This window comes from Petromyzon marinus, unplaced genomic scaffold (genome assembly GCF_048934315.1).
Source record: "Petromyzon marinus isolate PM22_M1 ecotype Great Lakes invasive population unplaced genomic scaffold, UKy_Petmar_22M1.pri1.0 PM_G_Scaffold_76, whole genome shotgun sequence".
Classification (NCBI taxonomy): Eukaryota; Metazoa; Chordata; class Hyperoartia; order Petromyzontiformes; family Petromyzontidae; genus Petromyzon; species Petromyzon marinus.
Window position 1 is genome coordinate 900,840 of NW_027423031.1, and position 25,177 is coordinate 926,016.

General features: G+C 62.1%; 1 protein-coding gene across 1 annotated transcript; it reads left to right on the plus strand.

Moving 5' to 3' along the window:
- The first annotated feature begins 1,430 nt into the window (after positions 1-1,430).
- On the plus strand, positions 1,431-25,177 carry LOC142920799 (protocadherin Fat 1-like). Its single transcript, XM_076062885.1, has 13 exons — positions 1,431-4,800; positions 4,942-5,066; positions 8,866-9,079; positions 9,382-9,443; positions 10,355-10,660; positions 10,777-10,993; positions 12,345-12,484; positions 13,125-13,421; positions 18,487-18,697; positions 18,967-22,692; positions 23,457-23,843; positions 24,073-24,275; positions 24,971-25,177. The coding sequence occupies exons 1-13, from the start codon at positions 1,431-1,433 to the stop codon at positions 25,175-25,177; spliced, it is 9,465 nt and encodes a 3,154-aa protein (XP_075919000.1).

Genomic DNA, 25,177 nt, shown 5'->3' on the forward strand with positions numbered 1-25,177 from the left:
CATACAGTATATAGTTTATACAGTACGATACTGTAAATTGCTCTGTTTTGCTAAACTATCACCATTCTTTAAGACTCCTGGGTAGGCTTAGGCCATTTTCGCATTACGATATTTTCGACTTACGATGGGGTCGTGGTAACGCATCTCCATCGTAAGTCGGGGACTACCTGTATATATAATAATGTGGTGTGTGTGGTCTATATGGGGAGCGGTAGTGTAGCGGTTGTCGCGCTGCGCTATGAACCCAGCGACCCGGGTTCGATTCATGCTCACGGCCAACACCATCAGTGACGATTATCTAAACCGATCCTGGGCCTCCCCTAGGTCGACTCAGCCTCAAATGAGTACCTGGTGCGGTGTGTAGTAAACATCGCCACTGGGGAGACAAAGGCGGTCGGGTGTGGTTGCTGGCCACCCACCCCCTCGTGTACCGTTACCGGCCTTCGTAGGCGCTCGCAAACAGCACTTGCCCCTACAGTCTGTTAAGGCTACACGGGGGGGGTCTTTGTCTCTCTAACCTATACAATTAATTTTATCGTCTGTCTGTGTCCGTCTGCGCACGCGTGCTTGCGAGGGATTTGGCTACCAAACCGTGGGGTTCACGTGAGAAATGTTTCTGCCAGGAAGCACGCCGTGGGCAAGCGCTGTGCCGTCTTCCCGTCGCTCGCATTCAAAAGAGTTAAAGTTGAGTTGTGTTGGCGATTTCCATTTAAATATTTAGTTAGGTTTGCGGCTATCTATTTATTTATTTATTTCCCCGCGCGCCTCGGCCCGGAGACAACGTCATCAGCTGCGCACGTGCACAACGCTCGCACGGTTGGCCCCTGCAAGCTCTCACGCACCATCGACGGAGGCGTGCGTCCTTTTTTATTCGCCTGCACACTCTACAGGCAAGTCGCACACATTGGTATCGTAAGCATTTATATAATTACACTTTGCACCGCTGGCAAGGGTTGCCCCTAGCAATGCACACACGATCGGCACACATTTTCATTCGCGTTAAAACTGCAACAAAAACGCACACAACACGCTGAGGTTGAATGTCCTCTTCTCCCCACTCCACACCAATGCATCCTGTTACTACTATAGAGCCCCTAGATATTATTATTACTGCGCTTAGATAGTATTATTGTAGCGTGGCCGGGGGAGCGGCCCAGCCCACACCCTACCAAGGTGAGTGGGTCTCTCTGGTCTCGCAGTGGGTGGGTTTCTGTGGATCTCTGTGCCTGTAGAAACGTGCCTTTTCAAGTATTTGGCTGCTGCTGTAATTATAAATGTCCACGAGGTGATGACGACGATGATGAGCCACTTTGTTGAGCTATCGTTCACGACAGCCAATTCGCTTCTCAAAAAGCACTACCCGGTAGCTCAGCGGGGTGCCTTACCTGGCAAAAAAAAATAGTTTGGTTTGTGTTTGGTCTTGATCTGACATGTTAGAGGAGGAGGAGGAGGAGGACCGACACCCCATTGGGAGCGCCAGACTTTGGCGTCGCCCACCTCTCCGACCGCGGCTCCGTGTCGTCGGCGGCTCTCGGGCGCAGAGCCTGACGCCCAACACGATGGCCTCGGCGCTCCTCCCGCTGCTGCTCCTGCTGCTGCTGCCGCCGTGCGGGAAATGCCTCGACGGGCAACGGGGCCGGCCGAAGCCCGCCCTGCGCTTCACCAGCTTGTCCTACAAAGCCACCGTCTACGAAAACTCCGCGCCCGGGACGTACGTGGAGAGCCACGACAAGATGGGGATCCACGTCGGCCGCTCGGCCCCCGGGGCCCGGTACGCCGTCGTGTCCGGGGACGAGGGGGCCGCGTTCGAGGCGGAGGGGCTCGTCGTGGGCGACTTTTGGTTCCTGCGCGTCCGCACGAGGGGCGTGCCGTTGGACCGCGAGGAGCGCCACGGCTACACGCTGGGGGTGAAGGCGTTCTCCGAGAACAGCCGCGGTTCGGCGTCCGCCACGGTCTTCGTCCAGGTGCTGGACCGCAACGACCTGAATCCGCTGTTTTCGGCTTTGTCGTACGCCGCGAGCGTCGCCAACGACGCGCCGGCGGGCACCACGGTCCTACGTGTCGCCGCCACGGACGCCGACGAGGGCCCCAACGGGCGCTTCAGTTACGCCCTGGCGTGGCGCTCGGACGCGTTCGCCGTGCACCCGACGAGCGGCGCGGTGACGCTCGCCAGGAGGCTGACGGAGCCCGGCGACACGGGGCTGCACGAGTTCAAGGTGATGGCCGTCGACGGCGGCGGGCTGAGCAGCTCGGCGCGTGTCGCGGTGAACGTGAGCCGGGCGAACGCCCACGCCCCGCGCGTCACAGTCGTCGCGACCCGCGGGCAAGGGGCGCCGTTCGCCGACCCCGCCGCCGCGTACGCGGAGCTCGCTGCGGTGGACCGCGACGCCGGCCCCGAGGGGGAGATCGTCGCCGTGGAGATCGTCGCCGGCGACCCCCTCCGGGCGTTCTCCGTCGCCCCGATGGACGGCGCCGGCCCCGCCTCGGCCTACGCGGTGAGGCTCTCGGGGCGGCTGGACTGGGCGGACTTCCCCTTCGGGGTGAACCTCACCGTGCAGGCTCGCGACGGGGGGAGGCCGCCCAGGCACTCGCGGCCCGTCACGGTCACGGTCCGGAGGGGCGGCGCCGCCGGCGCGTTCGAGCGGAGCATCTACGCGGGCGCCGTCGAGCGGCGGTCTCCGCCCCGCGCCGTCGTGCTCGCGGTTCGAGCCTCTTGCGGCGCGCGGGGCTGCCGGTACGTCGTCCGAGGCGGCGCCGATGGCGACTTCTTCGCCGTGAACCCCGCCACCGGGGTCGTCTCCGTCCGCGGGTCCCTGGCGGCGGTCGACAGACGCCGCTTCGAGTTCGACGTCGGCACCGACGCCGGCCCGGGCGTCGCCGGGGTCGCGATCGACGTCGCGGACTACAACGCCCACGCCCCGGTCTTCGAGCGGCCCAACTACTCCGCCTCGTTGAGCGAGGACGTCCCGGCGGGCACGTTCGTGCTCATCCTGCACGCCGCCGACGACGACGAGGGGGACGACGGCCGCGTGACGTACGGCCTGGCGGAGGACGAGCCTGGCCCCTTCGCCGTCGACCCTCGCACGGGCATCGTCGTCACGACGGGGCCGCTGGACCACGAGGAGATGGCGGGGGCCTACCGGCTGCGCGTGCGAGCCTCGGACTGGGGGACTCCGTTCCGCCGGGAGGCCGAGGCGACTGTGACGGTGAACGTCACCAACATGAACGACAACGCGCCCGTCTTCGAGTCCGTAGACTGCGTGGGCGAGATCCCCCGGGACCTCCGGCCGGGCGAGCCGATCTTCACCGCGTCGGCCATCGACGCCGACGAGCTCCGGCCGGTGCTCTACGGCATCGCGTCCGGGAACGAGGGCGGCTTCTTCGCGCTGGACGGCACCCTCGGTGTCGTGACGCTCGCGCGCTCCCTCGCCGACGTCGCCGCCGGGCCGGCGGGGGCCTTCCGCCTCGGCCTCACGGCCACCGACGGGGAGCTCTCGGCGGAGACGGCGTTCCTGAACGTCTCAGTCGTGGACGCCGCTCCCGGACGGGCGCCGTCATGGCGGTGCGTGGAGACGGGGATCGCCCGGAGGATGGTCGCGTGGCTCCACCGGGCAAACCAATGGCGAGACCGCCCGCGCCCCCTCGCCGCCGGCGCCGTCAATCGGCACGCGCCGGCGTTCGCCGCCCCGGCGGTCGCCGTGGAAGTCCGCGAAGATTTGCCAGTCGGGGCCGAGGTCACCCGAATAGAGGCCACGGATCCGGACGACGGCTTCGAGGGGAAGCTGCTGTACGCCCTGACGGACGACGGCGGGGCGAGCGGCCTCGCCGTGGACGCGGAGACCGGCGTCGTGAGGGTCCTGGTGCCGCTGGACCGCGAGGCCGCCGCCTCCTACCTCGTGAACATCGTCGTCCGCGACCTGGGCACGCCGCGGCGCTCCGCGAGCGCCGCCCTCCGCGTCGTCGTCTCGGACGTCAACGACAACCGGCCGGAGTTCTTGCGGCGCGCCTACGAGGCCCGGGTGCCGGAGAGCGCGCGGCCGGGCCGCGAGGTGCTCCGGCTGGAGGCCGCCGACGGCGACGCGGGCGCCGCGGGCGTCGTGCGCTACCGCCTGCTGTCCGACACCGACCTCTTCCGCGTGGACGCCGAGACGGGCGCCCTGGAGGTGGCGGCGCCGCTGGACCGCGAGCGGCGCGCCGAGCACGCGCTGCTGGTGGAGGCGTCGGACCTGGCGCCGGAGGAGAGCCGCCTCTCCTCCGTCGCCATGGTGACCGTGACGGTGGAGGACGTGGACGACCACGCGCCCGCGTGCGCGCCGGCGCCCCTCCGCCTCCGCGTGCCCGAGGACTTCCCGGTGGGGGCCGTCCTCGGCTGGCTGGACGCTCGCGACCCCGACGCGGGGCCGGCCGGGGAGGTGCGCTACTCCCTGTCGGGCGAGGACGAGGACGGCAGCACGTTCGGGGTGCACGAGACGAGCGGGGCCCTGCGTCTGGCGCGGCCGCTCGACTTCGAGAGGCGGCGCCGCCACGACCTGACGGTGGCCGCGCGCGACGGCGACCCCGGGGGGCCGCCGCCGGCCGCCTGCCGGGCGACGGTGGAGGTGGCGGACGTGGACGAGAACGACCACGCCCCGCGGTTCACGGAGTTCGCGGCGGCCGCCGCCGTGCGGGAGGACGCCCCCGTGGGCGCCGTCGTCGTCACCGTCACGGCCACGGATGAAGACCGGGGGATCGACGGGGAGGTGCGGTACTCCCTCGTGGACGAATCCGGCCTGGGCGTCTTCAGCATTCATCCAGAGAATGGTAAACCGCACCTACTCCCCCCCCTCCTTCCTCCCTTCCCCCCCCCCCCCATCCTCCTCCTCACGGCTCACGACGCCGACTGACGGCTCACGCCGGCGCCCGTCTCTGCCGCGTGTCGTGCACGGCGCTCCGCGCTGGCAGGGATGATCGTCACGGTGCAGCCGCTGGATCGGGAGACTGCTGACAGCTACTGGCTCACGGTGCGCGCGACGGATCGCGGAGTCGTCCCTCGCTTCTCCACACTGCACGTCTACGTGGACGTGCAGGTACGGAAACTCACACACACGTACACACACGTATATACACACACACGTATACACACACACGTATACACACACACACGTATTCACACACGTATACACATGTATATACACACACACGTACACACACACACGTACACACACACACACGTATACACACAACAACAACAACCGCCATTCGCCACTAAGTGGCGGTGACGTCACCACGACGCTTGTGCCAGGCTATGTGCACCCTGAGGCCACGTGAAGTGTCGAACGCCCGCTGGCAGGAGGTCACGGGGCAGACCCAGGTGCCACGGGTCGACTGACTGAGATGACTGGCTGATGCACCACCTGTACCCCCTACTGTGCCAACCTGCTGTGCTTGAGCCACTCGGCGCTCCGCTCGTTGTTGTGAGCGTCGCTCCTCCGCCCTCCGTTGTTGTTGGATGGCGACTACCTCCAACTGCCCAGTAGCGTCCTTCACGAGCCTCCTCCACAGAGGCCGATCTTGACACCGCTGGTACCAGTCATCGGCAAGTCCACTCAGCTCCACGTCCTCCTGTACCACATCACTCTATCTCTTCTCTAGCCCGTGCCGCGCCCGCTTAGCCCCCTCAATCCGGCCGAACAAAAGCTGTTTCGGCATGCGGTGCCTGGGCATGTGGGCTACATGACCCAGCCATCGCAGCCTTCCCCGCCGGAGGAGCTCACCGATTGGACCTTGCCCAGATCTTTCAAGTATTTGTGAGCTCCTCACACAATCCAGTCTGGTTAAACCCAGGATGGATCGTAGGCAGGCCAGCCTAAATGTTTCTAACCGGCGAAGATGTTTCATTAGGGGGGTCAACGTTTCGCAAGCGTAGAGAAGGGAGGGAATGACCGTGGCCGAGAAGACCTGAAGCTTAGTGCGGAGCGACAGACCAGGTAGCTTCCACACAGCGTTACGCAACCGATGAGTCCTCTGCTGTTAAACTGGAGCCAGTCATAAGCACACTGCCCAGGTATGGGAAACTCTCCACTCTCTCCACAACTGCCCCATCACCGATTGGGAGTTGTGGGGGTGGAGTGTCCGATGGTACAAAATACCCAGGCAGGTGTTTAGTTTTGGTGGGGCTGATGGTAAGGCCCCACCTCTTAGTGGCACGCTCCAGTCTCAGCAGCAGCGTCTTCAACTCCTCCTCTGAATGAGCAGCTATTACCAAATCATCAGCATACATAACGTGGTTGAGCAATAGGGAGCCATCCCTTGACCGCACCCGGGCATCGATCAGCCTCTCATTATATCTGTACCATATGGAAATTCCCCCGGTACAGCTATTGAAGGCTTCACGAACTACCTGGTCAAAATAGATGTTAAATAATGTGGGAGTCAGAGGACATCCCTGTCGCACCCCAAGGTGTACAGGGAATGGCTCGGACTCCCGGCCACGTAATTTTACCCGGGCCCACTCACCATCATGAAGGTCCTTAATGATCGTGAGCAGAGGGTCAGGTACTCCAAAAGCACGAAGAACAACCCAGAGCCCAGGCCTACTGATGGTATCATAGGCCTTGACCAGCTCAATAAAGCAGATATGTAGGTCTTGTTGGAATTCCCTACACCTCTGCTGTAGCAGACGGACAGAAAATATGGCATTTGTGCAGGACCGCCCTTTCCTGAAACCGCATTGGGGCTCCGCAAGCCTCTCCTCAGCGTGCCTGGCAAGGCGATGCTGAATAATCCTTGCCAGGACCTTTCCCGGCACACTGAGGAGTGAGATGCCCCTGTAGTTGTTACAGTCTGTGCGGTCCCCCTTCTTAAAAAGGGGGACCACCATGGCATCCTTCCAATCCTGCAGAACCCGTCCAGTGGTCCAGACCGTTGTTATGATGTCATATAGGGCAGTCTGTGCACAAACGCCACCCTCCCTCAGCATTTCGCTTGGGAGATCATCTCGGCCCGCTGCCTTTCCTGGTCTCAGACTCTGGATTGCCTTCAGGACTTCCTCAACAGATGGCACCTCAGCCAGCCACTCACAGGGGGTGACTTCTTCCAATATTTGAGGCACCGCAGCCTCAGCAGGGTCATCCTCACTTTGTGCCACGATGTTTTTCTGGCTGAGGGATTTTCCCTCCCCCAGGACCTCACAGAAATGCTCAGCAAATCTAAAAACCTGTTCCTGGGGGTTGGAGATTGGATCACCGTTTTTTCCCCTAATGATGGTAATAGGTGTGGCGCTGCAGGTTACTTTTTTGATGGAGTTAAATAGAGATTTGTGATCACGGGCCACTGAGGCAGACTCCATCTCCTCAGCAACCCGCGACCACCACCCATCCTTGCAGCGCCTCACGGCTCTCCGAACCTCCGAGCGAAGGCTGCGGTAAGTCTCCTCATTCTCTGACGTGGGATTCTGTAGCCGATGACAGTGGGCCTGTCGCTTTTTCTCAATCATCCTGAACACCTCCTCTGTCAGCCAGGGTCTCTGGGGAGGTCTGGACCGTGTACCCAAAGCAGCCATTGCAGCTGCATGTCACAGTCCTAAACCTCGCCCATTTACCCTCGACATCAGGAGTCAGGGACGATGCCAATCCCAGCCGCAAGCGATGATGAAATTCTCGCTTGCAACTTTCATCAGATAACTGAGACCAGGCCACTTTAGGTTGGAATGGGGTCCTGGGTGTACACCTACCACCGGAGTGGAAGAATGGCAGGCGCATCTTACAGATGACTAGTCGATGGTCAGAGGGCAGATCAGCTCCACGGTAGGTCCTGGTGTCAAGGACGAGGGCTCGCATCCGCTGGTCCGTCACTATGTAGTCCAGCAGATGTTCTTGCTTGGACCCGGCATGCAACCATGATGTTGTGTGGATGCGCCGATGCCGGAACAGCGTGTTGGTAATTACAAGCCCATGGGCTGCACAAAAATCTAGCAGCCTCCTACCGTTGTTATTGAGCTGATCTGGCCCATGCCCTCCAATCACTCCATACCAGGTGCCAGTATCATGACCAACTCAGGCATTGAAGTCACCCAACATGATGACTCTATCCCGAGGGGCCACTTTAGCCAGCACCTGTGACAGGAGGTCATAGAAGGCATCTGACTCATCGGCTTTGCCTGCATCCCTCCACGGATGTTCATCTTCGGTGGGGGCATAAGTAACCACGACCACCATGCCTTGCCTCCGGTTGATGGGAAGGCGAGCCCAAAGTAGCCTGAGGCTTACAGCTTCCCACACCTCACCGCCACGCTCCCACACCCCCTTCATTCTTTTGTTCAAAAGAAGAGGCACACCCTGTTGTTTGGCAGTCTGCTGCCACGAGTAGAGGACTGTCCGCCCCTCATAGTGGCAGGAGCCAGAGCCAGTCCACCGGACCTCCTGAATGCCACATAGATCCAGGTGGTACCGGTCCAGCTCCCGACAGAGGAGTGGCAGCCTCTCCTCCGCTGTGAGCATTCAAACATTCCACATGGCCACCCGTAGTGGCTTTTCGTTGTTTCTGGAGGACACACACACACACACACGTATACACACACACACGTACACACACACACGTATACACACACACACGTATACACACACGTATACACACACGTATATACACACACACACACGTATATACACACACACGTACACACACACACACATATACACACACACACATACACACACACACGTATACACACACACAAACACACGTACACACACACACGTATATACACACGTACACACACACGTACACACACACAAGTACACACACACATACACACACATGCGTATGCACCCCTGCATTTTAAAACGACACACAATGCGAGTACCGTGTGTCTCTCCCCCCCCCCCCCAGGACGTTAACGACAACCCCCCGCGGGCATCGCGTCCGTGGTACCAGGCCGCGGTGGCGGAGAACTCCCGTGGGGGCGTCAGGGCAGTGCAGGTGGACGCCTGGGACCTGGACAACGCCGCCGCCATGTCCTCCAACGATGCCCGGGGCAGGGGCCTCACGTTCAACATCGTCAGCGGAGACCCACAGGGATTCTTCACCATAAACAACGCGACAGGTGGGGGTTGGTGGTGGTGGAGAGCAAATCCAGAACATTTACAATTATAGTGTAGTGTAGAAAGCAAATCTATAACATTTACAATTATAATGTAGTGTATAGTGTACACTACATTATGCACGACACAACTATACACTACAGAATGTGCCAATTCGTTACTAGTACAGCACTAACCGGTGTGTTGGTGAGCAAATCCAGCAACATTTACTATCCACGTTGGCCCCCACCCCACCCCACTGCGTGCGTGTGCCGGCCGGCGTGGGATGGTTGTTGTTGACCTCCGGTGAACGGACTCGTTGCAGGCGTCATCCACACCACCAGCAGGCGGCTGGACAGAGAGAGGCAGGCGGAGCACGAGCTGGAGGTGAGAGTCACCGTGATGGTGGTGGTGGTGGTAGTGGCCTTCAATAGCTGTACCGGAGGAATTTCCATCTGGTACAGATATAATGGGAGGCTCATCGATGCCCAGGTGCGGTCAAGTGATGGCTCCCTATTGCTCAACCTTGCCGATGATCTGGTAATTGCTGCTCACTCAGAGGAGGAGTTGGAGGCGCTGCTGCTAAACGTGGAGCTTGCCACTAAGAGGTTGGGACTTACCATCAACCCCACCAAAGCTAAGCACCTGCCTGGGTATTTTGTACCATCGGACAATCCACCCCCACAACTCACAATTGGTGATAGGGCAGTTGTGGAGAGAGTGGAGAGTTTCCCATACCCTGGCAGTGTGCTCATGACTGGCTTCAGTTTGACAGCGGAGGTCTCACTCCGAATCAGTCGAGCGGCATTATCTTTTCATCGGTTGCATAACGCTGTGTGGAAGCTACCTGGTCTGTCGCTCCGCACTAAGCTTCGGGTCTTCTCGGCAAATCATTCCCACCCTTCTCTACGCTTGCGAAACGTGGACCCCCCCTAATTGAACATCTTTGGCTGGTTAGAAACATTTAGGCTCACCTGCCTACGATCCATCCTGGGTTTAACCAGGGTGGATTGTGTGAGGAGCTCACAAATCATTAAAACATCTGGACAAAGACCCATCGGAGCGCCGGGTGGCTAAAGCACAGTAGGGGGCACAGGTGGTGCATCGGCCACTCATCTCAGTCAGTCGACCCGTGGCACCTGGGTGTGCCCCGTGACCTCCTGCCAGCGGACGTTCGACACGTGGCCTCGACGTGCCCATGGCTTGGCACAAGCGTCGTGGTGCCGTCACGGCCACTTAGTGGAGGTCGTTGTTGTTGTTGCGCGTGTGTCTGCGTGCGTCCCGCCCGCCGGCGCCAGGTGTCCATCGTGGACGGCGGCGTGCCCCCGCGTGAAGCGAGGGTGGCGGTGACGCTGAGCGTCTCCGACGAGAACGACAACGCCCCGCGCTTCCGCAGGAACCTCACGCGCGTTTACGCGGTGGCGGCGAAGGAGCCGACGGTGGTGGCCATCGCCCGCGTCTACGCCGCCGACGCCGACTGGGGCAACAACGGCATGCTGTTGTACACCGTCCGCGGGTGGCAACACAATTACTATTCCGATGAGCACGGAGTCGTCTACAGCCGGAGCGACTTGCACCGTGCGGGGACATCCCACTCCATCCTGGTACTGGGCACACTCCCCTCGCGGTCCTCCCCCCTCATCCTCATGGACACGCTTGACAATGTTGACCCCCCACCGTGAAGCAGAACTCGCCGATCTTGCCGTTGCCCGCCCCGCAGATCGAAGCCAGGGACTCGGGGCAACCGCCGACCTTGCCGTCGACGGCCGTCATCCACGTGGAGTGGATCGCCGCTCCCCGGCCACCGGAGACGCCCGCGGCCTTCGGCCTGAGCCGGCACGCGGTCACCGTGTCGGAGACGGCCGCCGTGGGCTCCGTGGTGATCGCGCTGCCCACGCAGAGCACGGCGGGGAGCCTCCTCTGGTTCAGCATCACAGGTCACGTGGTGCCACCACACACATTCCACATCCCACCCCACATCATGATGGTGTGTTAATGGTGACATCATGATGATGGGTTAACGGTGACATCATGATGATGGTGCGTTAATGGTGACATCATGACGAAGTGTTAACGGTGACATCATGATGATGTGTTAATGGTGACCTCATGAAGATGGGTTAACGGTGACCTCATGATGGTGTGTTAACGGTGACCTCATGATGATGTGTTAATGGTGACCTCATGATGATGGGTTAATGGTGACCTCATGATGGTGTGTTAACGGTGACCTCATGATGGTGTGTTAATGGTGACGATGATGATGTGTTAATGGTGACCTCATGATGATGGGTTAATGGTGACATCATGATGGTGTGTTAACGGTGACGATGATGATGTGTTAACGGTGACATGATGGTGTGTTAATGGTGATGATGATGATGGGTTAATGGTGACGATGATGTGTTAACGGTGACCTCACGATGGTGTGTTAACGGTGACATCATGATGGTGTGTTAATGGTGACCTCACGATGATGGGTTAACGGTGACATGATGATGGGTTAACGGTGACACGATGATGGTGTGTTAATGGTGACGATGATGATGGGTTAACGGTGACGATGATGTGTTAACGGTGACGATGATGATGATGTGTTAACGGTGACATCATGATGGTGTGTTAATGGTGACACCACGATGATGGGTTAATGGTGACCTCACGATGATGGGTTAATGGTGACGATGATGATGTGTTAACGGTGACGATGATGGTGTGTTAATGGTGACAATGATGATGTGTTAACGGTGACGATGATGGTGTGTTAATGGTGACGATGATGATGGGTTAACGGTGACGATGATGTGTTAACGGTGACGATGATGATGATGTGTTAACGGTGACATCATGATGGTGTGTTAATGGTGACATCACGATGATGGGTTAACGGTGATATCATGATGGTGTGTTAATGGTGACGATGATGATGTGTTAACGATGACGATGATGATGTGTTAATGGTGACCTCACGATGATGGGTTAACAGTGACATGATGATGGGTTAATGGTGACATCATGATGGTGTGTTAACAGTGACATGATGATGGGTTAACGGTGACATCATGATGGTGTGTTAACGGTGACATCATGATGGTGTGTTAATGGTGATGATGATGGGTTAACGGTGACATGATGATGGTGTGTTAACGGTGACGATGATGGTGTGTTAACGGAGACATCATGATGGTGTGTTAATGGTGACGATGATGGTGTGTTAACGGTGACATGATGATGGTGTGTTAACGGTGACGATGATGATGACGTTAGGGGGGCGCCGCTTGTGGACAGGCGGTGACGTGGAGCGCAGCTTCCACGTGACGGAGCACAGCGGCGTTGTGGAGGTGGCCAAGCCGCTGGATGCCGAGCGGTGCTCCTCCTACCGGCTCACCGTGACGCTCACCGACGGGACCAACGCTTCAACCACCCTGGTGGGCGGGCACGCGTGTCTGTGTGTGTGTCTGTGTGCGTGTCTGTGTGTGTCTGTGTGTGTCTGTGTGTGTCTGTGTGCGTGTCTGTGTGTGTGTCTGTGTGTGTGTGTCTGTGTATGTGTGTCTGTGTGTGTGTCTGTGTGTGTCTGTGTGTGTGTCTGTGTGTGTGTGTCTGTGTGTCTGTGTGTGCGTGTCTGTGTGTGTGTGTCTGTGTCTGTGTGTGTCTGTGTGTGTGTGTCTGTGTGTGTGTCTGTGTGTGTCTGTGTGTGTCTGTGTCTGTCTCTATGTGTCTGTGTGTGTGTCTGTGTGTGTGTCTGTGCGTGTCTGTGCGTGTCTGTGTGTGTCTGTGTGTGTCTGTGTGTGTCTGTGTGCGTGTCTGTGCGTGTCTGTGTGTGTGTCTGTGTGTGTCTGTGTGTGTCTGTGTGTGTGTGTCTGTGTGCGTGTCTGTCTGTCTGTCGCACAAGGTGGGCGTGACGAGGCCGTCAGGGCGACGCGGTGACGTCACGAGGCCGGGGGTTGCCGCGGTGGCCGCGTGAGACGTGCCGGGTGCATCGGCACCTCTTGCCAATTCCTCCTCACCACCACCACCACCACCGCCACCCGCATCACCACTTTACTCACCCCCCCCCCCCCCCGCTAGGTGGTGGTGACGGTGCAGGACGTGAACGACCACCGGCCCCGCTTCTCCCGTGACCTCTATGAGGCGACCGTCACCGAGGACGCCTCTCCCGGCGCCTCCCGGATCCTGCGGCTGGAGGCGACCGACGCCGACGCCGGCGCCGCCGCCGCCCGGCTCTCCTTCTTCCTCGTCGGCGTGGGCGGCGGCGACGCCGTGGAGGGCCGGCGTCTGTTCCGCGTAGACCCCGTCACTGGCGAGGTCACCGTCGCCGAGAGGCTGGACCGAGAGGCCAAGTGGAGCCACGTACTCACCGTCATGGTGAGTACGTGACTCCACGCCGGGTGTGCGCGTGTGTACGTGTGTGTGTACGTGTGTGTACGTGTGTACGTGTGTGTGTGTACGTGTGTGTACGTGCGCACATGTGTGTGTGTACGTGTGTGTGTGTGTACGTGTGTGTACGTGTGTGTGTACGTGTGTGTGTGTGCGTGTGTGTACATGTGTGTGTGTGCACGTGTGTACGTGTGTGTACGTGTGTGTGTGTACGTGTGTGTACGTGTGTGTGTGTCCGTTGAACTTCGTCCGCAACTGTACGTAGCCGACTGCTGATCGAAGGCGACGATGATGACGACGACGACGACGACGACGCCATGACCACCGTCTTGCGTGGTGACCACAGTGTGCGGTGTACTGCATAGTAATGCGTATAGTGTAGTTTGTCACATAAACAAGCCGTGTAACTAAATCGCCACATTTTGTTTGGGTGACACAAAACCTTGCCGACCGGCCATGTCAGGCGGCGGTGGCACAGTCGGACGACGACACGTTGCACGCAACCAGCACGTCCCTCCACCGAGAATGGCGTCTGCCGCGAAAGCCTCCTGTCCGGGGGCGTTCGGAGCGAGCGCTCCGCTCAGCCCTCTCTCTCTTCACTCTCTCACTCTCTCTCACTCTCACTCTCTCACTCTCTCACTCTTTCCCTCACTCTCTCACTCTCTCACTCTCTCTCTCACTCTCTCACTCTCTCTCTCACTCTCTCACTCTCTCTCTCTTTCTCATTCTCACTCTCTCACTCTCTCTCTCACTCTCACTCTCTTACTCTCTCTCTCACTCTCTCACTCTCTCTCTCACTCTCTCACTCTCTCGCTCTCTCGCTCTCTCACTCTCACTCTCTCTCACTCTCTCGCTCTCTCACTCTCTCACTCACTCTCACTATCACTCACTCACTCTCACACTCTCTCACTCTCACACTCTCTCTCTCTCTGCGCATGCGCGGAGGAGGCTGCGTCCAGGTGAAGTTCCGCGCTGCTCACCTGGATCAATGGGGGCCTGATTTTCCATAAATTAGGCCAAGCCTGAGAGAGGTTACAATGGGGAGTTTAAACATCGCTCTTCCCCTCGTTTTGTAATGGTTTATTCCCTTTGATTTCTTCTTTATTTTTGCTCACTGAGTCGTCCCGGAAAATTTATTCCGAGCGGCTCGTGGGCTGAACAGAGAACGGCAACAACGACGACAACTACAACGACAACAACAACGACGACAACTACAGCGAACACGTGCGCAGGTGTGGCTGCTGCCGACCACCACCATGGTGCAGCACACCGCGCTGGAGACTCTCACGAGGAGGAACGGTTTCGCCACCTTTCCGCCGTCCGGGATCGCCGTCGTCGCCGCCGCGGTGGCCGCGACGACGTCGGCTATGCCGGCGTCGTCGCGGCCCAGCGGCAGAGCGGAGGGGTCACGGTGTACGTGGCGGAGGAGGCGATGGCGGCGCGCCTGGTGGAGACGGGGCTCACCGTGGGTGAGCTTCACCTGCGGTGCGCCCCGCTCGCCACGCCCGCCGTCAGGGTGGCGCTCTCGGGCACGCCGCCCTTTCTGAGCGGCGCCGACCTGCTGCGGGACCTCCAACGCTACGGGACGGCGGTGTCGAAAGTCACGCTGCTGCCTCTACGAACGAGGGACCCCGGGTCGGCGCACGTATTGTCGCTTCAGCGCCAGGTTTTTATGGTCCTGAAGGACGGCAACACGGACTTAGACATTAACTTTAAGTACACGGTGCAGGGCCACGTGTACACAGTACACGCATCCACGGCGGGGATGCGTTGTTCCGGGTGCGGAGGCAGCGGCCACGCCCGGAGGAACTGCCCGAACAGGGCGAGCGAGTCCGCCGCGCCTGCTGCTCCGCCCGCAACGGGGCGGGCGGAGCAGCAGCAGACACAGCAGCAGCGGCCGCAGCAACAGCACCGCCATCAACTACAACAAGAAGAACACCAAAATCAACAACAGCAGTAGCAGGGAGGGCAGCGGGGTGATCTCGCCGTCCTGGCAGCTGACTGCGGGGCACGGACGACCGAGGACGAGGGAGACGTTTTCGTCCGCCCGTCCGCCCCTCCCTGGCGGAGGAAGCGGAGGGCAAGGAGCGACCCCGCGTCAGCGGGACGCGTCGGGGCCCCCGCGATGCGGACGGTGGTCGCCGGCGACAACAGCGAGCCGGAGGACCGCACGGAAGCGGCGACGGGGAGCGACGGCGAACCTGGGCCGCGGGACGGGATGAGCAACGACGGCGGACTCCACCTGCCGGACGACGTCGCGGTAGCAGAGCGACCGTCGGAGCCGGACCCAGCCTTGGCCGCTCCGGAATTGCAGACCAACAACAACAACAACAACCGCCATTCACCACTAAGTGGCGGTGATGTCACCACGATGCTTGTGCCAGGCTATGTGCACACTGAGGCCACGTGAAGTGTCGAACGCCCGCTGGCAGAAGGTCACGGGGCAGACCCAGGTGCCACGGGTCGACTGACTGAGATGACTGGCTGATGCACCACCTGTGCCCCCTACTGTGCCAACCTGCTGTGCTTTAGCCACCCGGCGCTCCGCTCGTTGTTGTGAGCGTCGTTCCTCCGCCCTCCGTAGTTGTTGGAGGGCGACTGCCTCCAACTGCCCAGTAGCGTCCTTCATGAGCCTCCTCCACAGAGGCCGATCTTGACACCGCTGGTACCAGTCATCGGCAAGTCCACTCAGCTCCACGTCCTCCTGTAACACATCACTCCATCTCTTCTCTAGCCCGTGCCACGCCCGTTTAGCCCCCTCAATCCGGCCGAACAAAATCTGTTTCGGCATGCGGTGGCTGGGCATGCGGGCTACATGACCCAGCCATCGCAGCCTTGCCCGCCGGAGGAGCTCACCGATGGGACCTTTCCTAGATCTTTCAAGGATTTGTGAGCTCCTCACACAATCCAGTCTGGTTAAACCCAGGATGGATCGTAGGCAGGCCAGCCTAAATGTTTCCAACCGGCGAAGATGTTCCATTAGGGGGGTCCACGTTTCGCAAGCGTAGAGAAGGGTGGGAATGACCGTGGCCAAGAAGACCTGAGGCTTAGTGCGGAGCGACAGACCAGGTAGCTTCCACACAGCCTTACGCAACTGATGAAAAGATATTGCCACTCGACTGATGTGGAGTGAGACCTCTGCTGTTAAACTGGAGCCGGTCATAAGCACACTGCCCAGGTATGATAAACTCTCCACTCTCTCCACAACTGCCCCATCACCGATTGGGAGTTGTGGGGGTGTAGTGTCCGATGGTACAAAATACCCAGGCAGGTGCTTAGTTTTGGTGGGGCTGATGGTAAGGCCCCACCTCTTAGTGGCACGCTCCAGTCTCAGCAGCAGCGTCTCCAACACCTCCTCTGAATGAGCAGCTATTACCAAATCATCAGCATACATAACGTGGTTGAGCAATAGGGAGCCATCCCTTGACCGCGCCCGGGCATCGATCAGCCTCCCTTTATATCTGTACCATATGGAGATTCCCCCGGTACAGCTATTGAAGGCTTCACGACCACTACCACCATCACCTTCATCGGCGCCGCCGCGCCTGACGGTGCCGCGGCGCTCGAGGGTGCCGTGACACCTGACGGTGCCGCGGCGCACGCGAGAGACGAGCAGCCCGCCTCCCCGTCTGACGGGGCGATGGCTGCTAGACCCGCGGAGGTACACCACCCCAAGCCCAAGAAAAACCCGGCTCGGGGTGGCCTGACACGAGAGGCGGCCGCCAAGCCCCAAGAGAACATACAAGGCGACTGTAAAAACAACAGCAACGAAAATAACGACAACAACAACAACAACAACACCTACAGGGACGACGGGTGGTTAAGGTCCAACGTTGTTGAGAACACAAGTGAAACGAGCCGCCCGCGAGTCCGGAGGGGGATAGAGTACAACCCAGGGGCCATCATTGACTATGTACGACACCCCTTCAAGGGGCGCGCGGGCACCTTCAGAGAGCAATTCCCCGACGCGCTGGCCTTCATGCAGGCCGCGTGACCACTTTGCAAGGATCCGCAAAGGTAAGTCTGCAGCCGGAAGGAAGCCGACAAGGTGGAGGCTCTAGTACGGAAGGCAGAGAGGAGGTATTCCTCCCAGCTAAAGGGCCCCCCCCCTGCGGCCACCGCCAACACCAACACCTAGCGTTGTGGCCTCGGGATTTAAAAGGGCAAGGTGCGCGATGACGCGCGCGGACTCGAAACGGTTTCCTCTGCGCACGCGATCACTAGAGGCTGGCGGTGGACCGTGAGCCACCTAAGCTGGCGGTGGCCACGCCAGGAGGTGTGCTGTGCGTGCCTCGTGTGCAGCACGTCCACTGAGGCGGTCTGTATACCTACCTGCATTGGCGGCGATCAGCTGCGTCATTTGGATGTGCACGCGGTGACACGTGCGGACCGATTTTGATTTGGTTTTGGTGGTTGGGTTCACCCGTACCGTGGGGGGGCGGCGCGTGGTTCGCACTTTGGACCCGTTTTTTTTCCCGCTTCTGTGTCATTGCAGAACGGTGTTGTTTTTCGATATGTGCGCTTGTGTTGACGGTGACGAGGTTGTTGCCTGTGGCTGGTGTCGATGGTCTTGCGCGCGATGACGCGCACGGACATTGTTGGCTTTTTTATTGGCGACTCTCGCAATGGAGCACCGGAACCGTCCAGGGCATTTGCTGCTGGACAATAAAGTTTATTTAAAAGTCAAAGTCTCTCACTCTCTCACTCTCACTCTCTCTCTCTCACTCTCTCTCACTCTCTCACTCTCTCACTCTCTCACTCTCTCACTCTCTCGCTCACTCTCTCACTCACTCACTCTCTCTCACTCTCTCTCTAACTCTCTCACTTTCTCTCACTCTCTCTCTCACTCACTTTCTCTCTCTCTCACACTCTCACTCTCTCCCTCACTCTCTCTCACTCTCTCTCTCACTCACTCTCTCTCTCTCTCACTCTCTCTCACTCTCTCTCACTCTCTCTCTCACTCTCTCTCTCACTCTCTCTCACTCTCTCACTCACTCTCTCACTCTCTCACTCGCTCACTCTCTCACTCTCTTTCTCTCACCCGCGCGAGCAGGTGCAGGACGGCGGGGTCCCCGTGAGGCGAGCGTACGCCACGCTGGCGGTGAGCGTCGACGATGCCAACGACCACGCGCCCCGCTTCACCGGCGGCCCCTACGAGGCCCGCGTGGCCGAGTCGGCGGCCGTGGGCTCCGCCGTGGTGCGCGTCACGGCGACGGACCGCGACGACGGCCCCAACGCCGACGTCAGATATAGCATCAGATACGGTGACCGCCGCTTCCGCTGCCACTCCCGCCGCCCCTCCCAACCGCCCCGGGGGGGGGGGGGAGTTTCTGCACAGGGGCACGTTTCCAGCGTCATGGTTTCTCCGTCGCGTCCCTCTCCCCGAGCGAGTCGCGAGCCGCGGGTCCAACTCGGATCGCTCGGGAGCCGACGGGCGCCGCGGTTTCCCCCGCGTCGTTTGCCCTCGGCGTCTCCCTCCGGATTCGGTGACGTGAACTCGCGCCCGTCCCGCTCCTCCGAATTCTCCCGGCAGGAAACGTGGGGAATTCCTTCGCCGTCCACCGCGCGCTGGGCGTCGTCTTCGTGGCGAGGAAGCTGAACGGCTCCGCGGTGGAGGCCTACGAGCTGACGGTGAGGGCGGTGGACCGGGGGCGCCCGCGCCGCGTCACGAATGCCGCCGTCCGCGTCGTCGTCGTCGCCGCCGACGCCGACGTCCCCCCCGAATTCGCCTCCGGAGGCGGCGGCGGCGGCTACTCGGCGGAGGTCGCCGAAGGGGCCGCGCCCGGGAGCTTCGTGCTCGCGGTGAGCGCCTCTGGCCGGTCGACGGTCGCCTACGAAATACGGGAGGGCGATCCCGAAGGCGCCTTCGACATCCACCCGACGTCCGGGGTCGTCGCCGCCAAACGGCCGCTGGACCGCGAGCGGACGCCGTCGTACCGGCTGACGGTGCGGGCCACAGACGCGGCGGGCCTCTCGACGGACGCGTCGGTGACGATCCGCGTGCTCGACGAGAACGACAACGGGCCCGTCTTCGACCGCCCTCGCTACCACGGGGCCGTCGGCGAGGAGGCGGCGGCGGGGACCCCGGTGCTGGACCCGGACGGCATCCCGCTCGTCGTCAGGGCCGCCGACGCGGACGACGGCGAGGGGCGCGCGACGGTCGCCTACGGGATCGTCGAGTTCGGAGCCAGGAAGTACTTCTCCGTCGACCCGCGCACGGGGGCCATCAGGGTCGCCAGGGCCCTCGACCGCGAGACGACGGCCGAGTTCCGCTTCCGGGTGACCGCCTCGGACGGCGGCAGCCCGAGGATGTCCGCCGAAGCGCCGGCCGAGGTGACGGTCGCCGTGCTGGACGCCAACGACTGCCCGCCGGCGTTCTCGACGGCCGCGTACGAGACGACGCTGACCGTGCCGACCCGCGCCGGCGTCCGCCTGCTGACCCTGGCGGCCTCCGACCCGGACGTCGGTGCCGCGCTGACCTACCGCATCTCCTCGGGAAACGTCGGCGGCGCGTTCGCCATGGACGCGCGCACCGGGGACGTCGAGGTGCGAAACGCCTCCCTCCTCGCCGCCGGCTACGACCTCGGGGTTGAGGTGTCCGACGGGAAATTTCGGAGCGCCGCGCGGGTGAAGGTCTCCGTGCGGGCGGTCGGCGGCAGGCTGCGGGTTCCGCCAAAGATCTCGGCGCGCATCCCCGAGAACGGCGCGGCGGGCGCCGTCGTGGCCGCGGTCGTCGCGACGGGGGGGGACCTCAACGAGCCGCTCGTCTTCGACCTGCTCGACCCGAGCGGCGCGTTCCGGATGAGGCCGACGGCGGGCGTCCTGGAGACGGCCGGCGTCACATTCGACAGGGAGGAGCGCGATCGCTACGAGCTGCTGGTGGAGGTGAGGGGCGGCTCGCGGGCGCGCCCGAGCGTCGCTCGCACCGTGGTCGAGGTGGCCGTCGAAGACGTCAACGACAACGCCCCGGCGTTCGTTGGCCTGCCGTACCGCGCCGTTGTCGGGGCGGCGGCGGCGCCGGGGAGCGCCGTGCTCACTGTGGCGGCCCTCGACCGGGATGTCGGCGAGAACGCCAGGGTGAGGTACTCGTTGAGGGACGACCGCGACGGCCGATTTCGCGTCCGCCCTTCCGGCGGCGAGATCTTGCTGAGGACGAGCTTCGCCCCGGGCGCGTCGGGCAAGGACTTCGTCGTGACCGTGGTGGCGACAGACTGCGGGACTCCTCCGCTCTCGTCTGCGGTCGGCGTCACGGTCACGGTGCTCGACGAGGACGCGCCGGCATTCAAGAGTCTCTCCCACGTCGCGTGGGTGCCCGAGGACGTCGGGCCGCCCGCGCCGATCGCTCACGTCCGCGCGGCGGGTCCCGAGGGCCTGCCGCTCGTTTTCTCCATCGTCGACGGCGACCCCTTCGACCAGTTCTCCGTCGACTTTGGCACGGGCGTCGTGAGCGTTGTCGGCTCACTGGACCGCGAGACGCGGGCCAACTACCGCCTCGCGGTGCGGGCCGCCTCCCCGACGACAGGCCTGCACGCCGACGCGAGCCTGGACGTCGTCGTCGGGGACGTCAACGACAACCGGCCGCTCTTCGCGCGGGGCGCCTACGCCACCAGACTGTCCGAATCCGCGCCCCCGGGGACCTCCGTCGTCCGGGTGAGCGCCGTCGACACCGACGCCGGCCCCAACGGGGCGCTCCGCTACGAGATCGTGGACGACGGGGAGAAGGGCGGCGAGGGATTCTACGTGGACCCGGACGGCGGGCTGGTCGTGACCACGGCGCCCCTGGACCACGAGCGGAGCCGGCTCCGTCGTTTCTCGGTGCGGGCGACGGACGGCGGCTCCCCTCCCCTCGCCTCCGACGTCACGGTGACCGTCGCCGTCGAGGACGCGAACGACAACGCGCCGGTGTTCGAGCGGCCGCTGTACGAGGCGTCCGTGAGCCGGCTGTCTTGGCCCGGGCACTTCGTGGCCGCGCCGAGGGCGTTGGACGCCGACGCGTCGGACGCCTACCGGCTGCGGTACGCCATCGTCTCCGGCGACGACGACCCAGCGAGCTTCGCCATCGACGCCGAGACGGGCGTCGTCTCCGTCGCCGTCCCACTTGAGCGGAAGAAGCTGGCCGCCTGCTACCACCTCCGAGTCTCGGCCACGGACGGCGCGTTCGTCGGCGACGCCACGCTGGCGGTCGACGTGCGGCCCACCAACCGGCACGCCCCCGCCTTCGAGCGGGCCGAGTACGCGGCGGAGATTCCCGAAAACTCCGTGGCGGGGACCCCGGTGGCCTCGGTGCGGGCCACGGACGCCGACGCGGGCGCGTTCGGGCGAGCGTCGTACTCCATCGCAAACCGGTTCGCCCGCGAGCGCTTCACCGTCGACGGGAGCGGGCGGATCTTCGCGAGGGCGCCCCTCGACAGGGAGGACCCCTCGCAGAGGGCCGTGGACGTCCGCGTCGTGGCCCGGGACGGCGGAGGCAGGGCGGCCTTCGCCACGGTCAGGGTCGTCGCCACGGACGAGAACGACAACGCGCCCCGGTTCGTCGCCGCTGAGTACTCCGGCGGAGTGCCGGCGAGCGCCGCGAAGGGGACCGCGGTCCTGCGGGTCGCCGCCACGGACCGCGACGAGGGGAGCAACGCGGCCGTCGTCTACTCGCTCCGGAAGGGGCGGGAGCCGGACGCCTCCGAGGACGTCCTGGAGGTGGAGCCCCTGACGGGCCGCGTCATCACCAAGGGCGGCCTCGCCGGCCTGGAGGGCTCGCGGCTGTCGTTCTTCGTCGTGGCGGAGGACGGCGGCGGGCGTGTCGCCGCCGTCCCCACGTCCGTCGCCGTGCTGCCCGCCGGCACGGCGGCACCGGCCTTTGCCCAGGCGGCCTACGAGCTGACGGTCACGGAGGACGCGCGGGCGGGGAGCGTGGTCGGCGCTGTGGCGGCCGCGCTCGCGGGCGACGAGGCGGCCGCGTACGCCGCGGTGCCCGGCGGCGGCAGCGGGGTGGCGGATGACGGCGCCGGGGGCGGCGCGTTCGCGGTGGTCGCCGGCGACGGGCGGATCGTGGTGGCGAGGGCGCTCGACCGCGAGGCCGCGGGGAGCCACCGCTTCGAGGTGAGGGCCACGTGGCGGCGGGGCGGAGCCGACGTCACGGCGCAGGTCCCGGTGACGGTGCGTGTGGAGGACGTGGAGGACGAAGCGCCCGTGTTCGAGTCGAGCGTCTACGAGGCCACCGTGTTGGAGAACCTGCCAGGCGGAGTGCTGCTCGTGCAAGTGAGAGGTAACGCAACCGTGTGCGGCGCTGGGCTGACTCGGTCAACAAACGCGTCTTTGTGTGGGTGTCTGTGTGGTGGGAAAATATCACGGCGGGAGGAAGTGTCCGCAGGGACGAGGCCTGGAAACAGCAGGGCAGGTGGGGGACCCCGCCTGACGCTGTTGACGCAGCGGCGTGCTCTCCCCTGGCGGTGTCGATTGCGCATGCCGCTGGTTCTCTGCGATGCTGGCTCGGTCGATGCTTGGCGCTTTCCGCCCTTTCTCGACGTTGATGGCTTGACATTGCAGAACTCTTTGGTGACTGATCGACCTCGGTGGCTGGCTGTCGTCTTCGCTAGTTGGTCGCCGTCTTCTGCCGCCGGTAGCTGTGATGACGATGTATGGCTCGTGTCTCTCTTCTTATGCCAAATTTCTTCCTCTGCCGCCTTCTCACCAAGGATCGGAACTTCCTTTGATTTCGCTCTGTGCTGTGGGGGGGGGGGGGGGGGGGGGGTTGGTTGTACGTGTGTCCGTGTGTTCTGATTTATTAAGCCATCTGTTCAGTCTCACCCTGGTTTGATTCTTTTATGGCTTATCTCCGTCCCTCGGTTGTGTGTGAGAGGCTGTTGCTGTGAGGGGAGGGAGGGTGTTCACCTCACCCCATCTGGCCTCCAAGCGACACCATGATTGATAAAACAAATATTGGCAAAATCATTCTTAATATCAATTTGGAAAAAGGGCCTACATACAACACCCCCCCCCCCCCCATCCTCCCCCCGACCCGTCCCTCAGCGACGGACCGAGACGGAGGTGCTCAGCCGGTACACAACCTGGTCGAGCTGCGCGAGAGCGGCGACGCCGGAGAAGCGGAGCCGCTCTTCATGGTGGACGCCCGCAGCGGCTGGGTGAGCACGCTGAGCCGGCTGGACTGCGAGGCCCGTGACCGGCACCACCTCCTCGTCGAGGCTTTCGACCCGGCACGCCCCGAGCGCCCGCCGACCGTCGCCAAGGTGCTCGTCATCGTGAGCGATGCCAACGACCACCCCCCGCGGTTCTCGGCCTCGGTGATCGACGTCCGAGTGCCGGAGGACGCCGCGCCCGGCCTGGCGTTGGCTGTCGTCCAGGCGGACGACGCGGACGCCGTGCCGGAAAACCGGGATCTTACGTACCACCTGACAGGTAGTGTACAGTAGTGTATAGTGTAGTCTACTAGTACGCCACTACACCTGTTGTGTTGGAGTGAACCCACTACCGCATTCACAGTTGTTCGCGGAAGCCTCTGCATTAAACCGACTCTCGTCATCATACTCTCGTCATTACACTCTCTTCATCACACTCTCTTCGTCACACTCTCCGTCTCGACGGCGAGCGACGTCCGCGTCCCACCCCCCGTCCACGCTGGCCACAGGCGGCGACCCGCTGGGCCACTTCTCCCTCGGCCCCGTCAAGAGGGGGGGCGAGTGGACGCTGCGCCTGGAGCGGCCGCTCGACCGGGAGGAGCAGGAACGCCACCACGTGCTGGTGATGGCCACCGACGGCACCTTGGTGAGGACGGTCGTCGTGGCCGTCACCGTGCTGGACGTCAACGACAACGGCCCCGTGTGTGACAAGGTACCCGTAACCGTAGACTCGCCACACAGGCTCACAGATTCGTCATACCCTACCACACCACCGTACTGCTGTAACGCCATGAACACACGGTATACTTACCTGCACTGGCGGACAGACGCCAGTAGGGGGTGGTATGTGGGCCACCGGGGTTCCCAAGACCCCAATAAGGGGGCTGTGGGAATATTCTAGGATCCCCTGGAACACTCTGGAAGGAAGGCGTGGCCAGGGGCGGAGAGGGCGTGGCCAGGGGTGGAGAGGGCGTGGCCAGGGGCGGAGAGGGCGTGGCCAGGGGCGGAGTATAAAAGCCGGACCCCTGAATGGGTTCCGCAGTTCTCAAGTTGAAGACTGGAGACCGGGCTTAGAGTAGGACCCTGGGAACCCCCAGACCCACTGTCCTTGTAAGGGCCGGGGCTGTGAGGGAAAGTGGTCGGACCCAAGGACTTTGGCCGGGTTGGGTCAAAGTAGCCTCCCCCTAGGGCCCCTAGCCGCAGGGCTGAGAGTGTACGTGGTCCCAGTCGATAGGACACGATAGCCCAGAGGCCACACCTCCCCAGATGGCGGGCGTAAGGGGCCGTCACCCCCTTCGTGTTAGAGACCCTGTGCTATAGTTACTGTTAAATAAGTGTCGCCTCGACTACCGGCTCTCCCTCACCTTTGGGCTCACTGCACTACCGCTGTGCCCCACGGTGCCCCAGCTGTGGTACAACGTTACCGTGCGGGAGGACGTCGCCCCACAAGTCTTCCTGCTGAGGGTTTCAGCCCGTGACTCCGATTCCGGCTCTAACGGAACCATCGGGTACTCGCTACACGGTGCCGGAGCGAATCTCTTCCGCTTGGACTCCGTCAGCGGTAACGCTCATCGCGCTCTCTCCATCGCGCTCTCGCAGCCGTCGGGGTTGTGA

What these genes read in the sequence shown, in the direction of transcription:
- LOC142920799 (XM_076062885.1), top strand. Translation starts at nt 1,431, where the DNA reads ATGTTAGAGGAGGAGGAGGAGGAGGACCGACACCCCATTGGGAGCGCC. An exon ending in CCTCTGGTTCAGCATCACAG is followed by an intron (nt 10,994 to 12,344) that starts GTCACGTGGTGC and finishes GCTTGTGGACAG; the next exon opens with GCGGTGACGTGGAGCGCAGC. An exon ending in CCAACGCTTCAACCACCCTG is followed by an intron (nt 12,485 to 13,124) that starts GTGGGCGGGCAC and finishes CCCCCCCGCTAG; the next exon opens with GTGGTGGTGACGGTGCAGGA.